The sequence below is a fragment of the Perkinsus marinus genome (genome assembly GCF_000006405.1).
Source record: "Perkinsus marinus ATCC 50983 genomic scaffold scf_1104296977064, whole genome shotgun sequence".
NCBI lineage: Eukaryota > Perkinsozoa > Perkinsida > Perkinsidae > Perkinsus > Perkinsus marinus.
In genome coordinates this window covers 381,306-384,561 of record NW_003200286.1, presented here as the reverse complement: position 1 = coordinate 384,561, position 3,256 = coordinate 381,306, and the positions used below count along the sequence as shown (strand labels likewise).

The 3,256-nt window shown below is 45.3% G+C and overlaps 1 protein-coding gene across 1 annotated transcript in view; it reads right to left on the bottom strand.

Moving 5' to 3' along the window:
• Pmar_PMAR024799 (small nucleolar RNP proteins Gar1p, putative) overlaps window positions 1–907 on the bottom strand; it is a gene marked incomplete at both ends in the record, with an annotated part of 2,336 nt that extends 1,429 nt beyond the window's left edge. Inside the window, 3 exons of the mRNA XM_002764550.1 lie at window positions 11–184; window positions 418–470; window positions 751–907. Coding sequence (XP_002764596.1) covers window positions 11–184; window positions 418–470; window positions 751–907 — 384 coding nt within the window. The remainder of the gene's footprint in view (window positions 1–10; window positions 185–417; window positions 471–750) is intronic.
• Between the last annotated feature and the right edge of the window lie 2,349 nt (window positions 908–3,256).

Sequence of the window (3,256 nt, the reverse complement as noted above, 5' to 3'; positions counted from 1 at the left end):
CCCGCATTACCAATCCCCATTGTGAGAAGAACTCTCCAAGCTCAGCCTCAGTTGAGGTGGCAATCATGATGCCCGATGCAGCTATTGACCCCACTGCCGCGTCATCCAGGTCACCACTCGGTATGGCCGACTCCAACGTGCCAGAAGACGACGAGACACTCTTCTTCATAGTAGCGTAGTTCACCTGATGCCCATATTCTATGTGAACTGTCGTAGGAGCTATCGCTTATGATCCAAATTGCGGTGAAGTCTCATACACACACGTTAAATAACCCAAATGACCACATGCGTCCTTTGAAAAAAAACAAAAAATGAGAAAACGCACACCGAGGAGCTCGCGTAGTCCAACGAAATTAAAAACGGTACTTTTATGAGCTCACTTCCCACCAAAGCATGCGAGATCATCGTAGCCCTTACAGTGTTAGAATCATCAAGAGTATGACCACCCAGGAAAATAGCCTCATATATTCCTGATTAAAGTCCAGTGAGAAAATTCCCATCCCGCTATTTCAGTCTCCTAACCCATGAGTGTCTAAGCCCATGAGTTCATAGAAAGAAACATGTGATAAACATCATGCCTCTCCTATAGTTTCCCTCGAGAAATTCTGCTAATAAAAAAAGAGGCACTAATGGGCCAACTTTTCATATGACCCAATTAGATAAGAATGTTCAGCTTGATAGCCAGATTCCCAGCAATAGAGAAGACCAATCTGCTCAGCCCCCCCGTCATCACCTGCAGAGTATGCGCACCTTGGTAATCGTGCTCGCTCACGACGGCCGCATCGGCATCAGCGGCATTGCGGAAAGTCACGAAGCCGTAGGGAGGCAGATTCATCTTGGCAGGGTCGGATGATCGGTAGAGCCACGTGTCAGCCACCGGACCGTACCGCGAGAAATATGTTAGCATCTGAATACGCGCACTGCGAAGATTTCCCAAATATGGGAGATACCTCCACCGTTTTACACGGGGACTATTCGGAAATCCCAAAAATATTTTTCATAACTGCTGGATCACTACTATACCTCATCCGCTTTTTCACATTTTTTTGAATGCGAGAAAATTCTCTTCCATTAATTTTGAGAGGGGCAAAATATTTCCGATTTTTCCCTAGACGAAGTTTTATCAGAAAAATCATCGCGGGAAAAATCATCGCCATAAGATAGTGGATGCGCGCTCGAACGGTCTTCTACACTGCGTCTGCCCGTGTCACCATTTCTCTGTGACACGAACAACTTAGACTCCACCCATCCACAGCACCCGAGTAATACTACATCGGCTTCGGTAGCGCCACGAGGCAACCCCCCGACGTATACTTTCAAGTAGTAATAGGCTGGGGAGGAATCATTGTCTCCTTGAGTAGACAAGGACCGGTTCGCGAAGCTCGGCACAGCTCTCGACGAGTCCATCGGAAGGAGTGCAGCCAATGATGGGAAACAATCCTCTGATAACTGTGACGTGCCTAACATAGTGTTATCGGACAATATAGAAGTATTGATGTTGATATCATATTCTCATCGTGACAAGTTTCTCAATCCTGTCATCGAGTGGATGAAGATATGAGGAACGCGAATGCAGCCAATGATGGGAAACAATCCTGTGATAACTGTGGCATGCCTAACATAGTGTTATCGGACAATATAGAATTATTGATGTTGATATCATATTCTCATCGTGACAAGTTTCTCAACCATATCATCGAGGGAATGGAGAATACATGAGCAACGCGAATGTTGGGTTCCCATACACGCTGCAGAGTAGTTTATAGATCTAGATTATAGTTCGAATATCCTACTCCAGGTCGCATGGGTCCGCTAGAGTGGCTCGGTCCGAACCGGCCCTAGAGGTACCGATGAGGCAAAGACACTCAGGTGCACGACCATGCCAGTAGTCAGTCTACGGCGGCAGCGCCCTCAGACTGCCGCTCTCCCTCCCTTTTTCTGTTGACTGGTTAGAGTTGATAAACGTTTCACCCATGGCTCGTATAATCTACCATGTCAAACGAGTATAATTTCAGTGTGGGAGAATGTGCACATGGTCAACTACTGTACATGTGTCGATGACAACATGGAAATTTTGAGGAAATTTGGGGAAATTATTGTTGGTTTCTGTACATTTTTAAGTCGTATATAAATTCCTATAATTAGTGAGGAAACTCCCCCGAGTTCAGCTGAGGAAAGCGAGCACTTATTCTAACACTGGCATGATTTAATTTCCACTCAAAAAGGGGACACGACTATCCGTATTGGTACATAACTTCAATTACGAGTATTTTTTGAAAACAGAATTATACACGTTTGGCATGGTAGACTATACGAGTCACAATTGAAACAGTCATCAACAGCCTTGACCAGTCAAACAAATAAACAGAGCCCACAGAGAGACGGACGAAATTACCAGTTAACTTCGATGTAAAGTAAATTATACTGACACGTTCGATTACGAGGACAAACTGTACCAATATAGTTTATCGAGCCACTTGGTTGAAGTGTGGTACGCCATAATCCTTCATGGTACGCGAGTGTCGACATAATTTTTTTCAAGTATATATCTATTAGCGATGAAGAGTTTTTCCAGAGAAGAAAAGATTGAGATTCGGAAATCATTTTCCTCGCTGTAGATTCTCCAATGATTGTTCGCCATCCCAATGAAGTCAACGACTACTTGAATGACCTTGACAAGGAACGACAGCCGATGGAAAAGGAGGTTTTTTTCACATGGGAACGGGCCTATACACGTTTGCCATGGTAGATTATATTAGCCACAAAGTGAATGCTCACCAACTACACATAGAACGAACTGTTTGTTACGAACAAACTAGCCCCGCAGATGTACCTTATCGATCGATAACGGGACATCTCAAAAAGTGTCACGCGCCACGAAATTGCTTTTGTGTCATCACCGTCACTAGCGTGGGCTTCTTATGCGCGTTGTATGCATGATTGTATTTCGTGGAGCGGGTATCACTTCGTTGTGGAGTATCTTAAGGTTGAGCGCGCAGGATACAAATTAGGTTGCAATGAATGCAATCGATCTGTACTCCAACTCAGCGTTTCTACTTGTCCCTCCAAGGTTCATCTGATGTCTTCTCCCATCAACTCCACCATAATCCAGAAGCTCGATTCGCTCGACAGTGAGTACGCAGCCATTCGCCGTCAGCAGGAGATCGAGACCCGTGCTCTGGAGAAGACTTACGAGGCCAAATACCAGCCTCTCTTCTCGGAAAGGTCTAAGGTCATCGCCGAGGGTGGCGTTCCC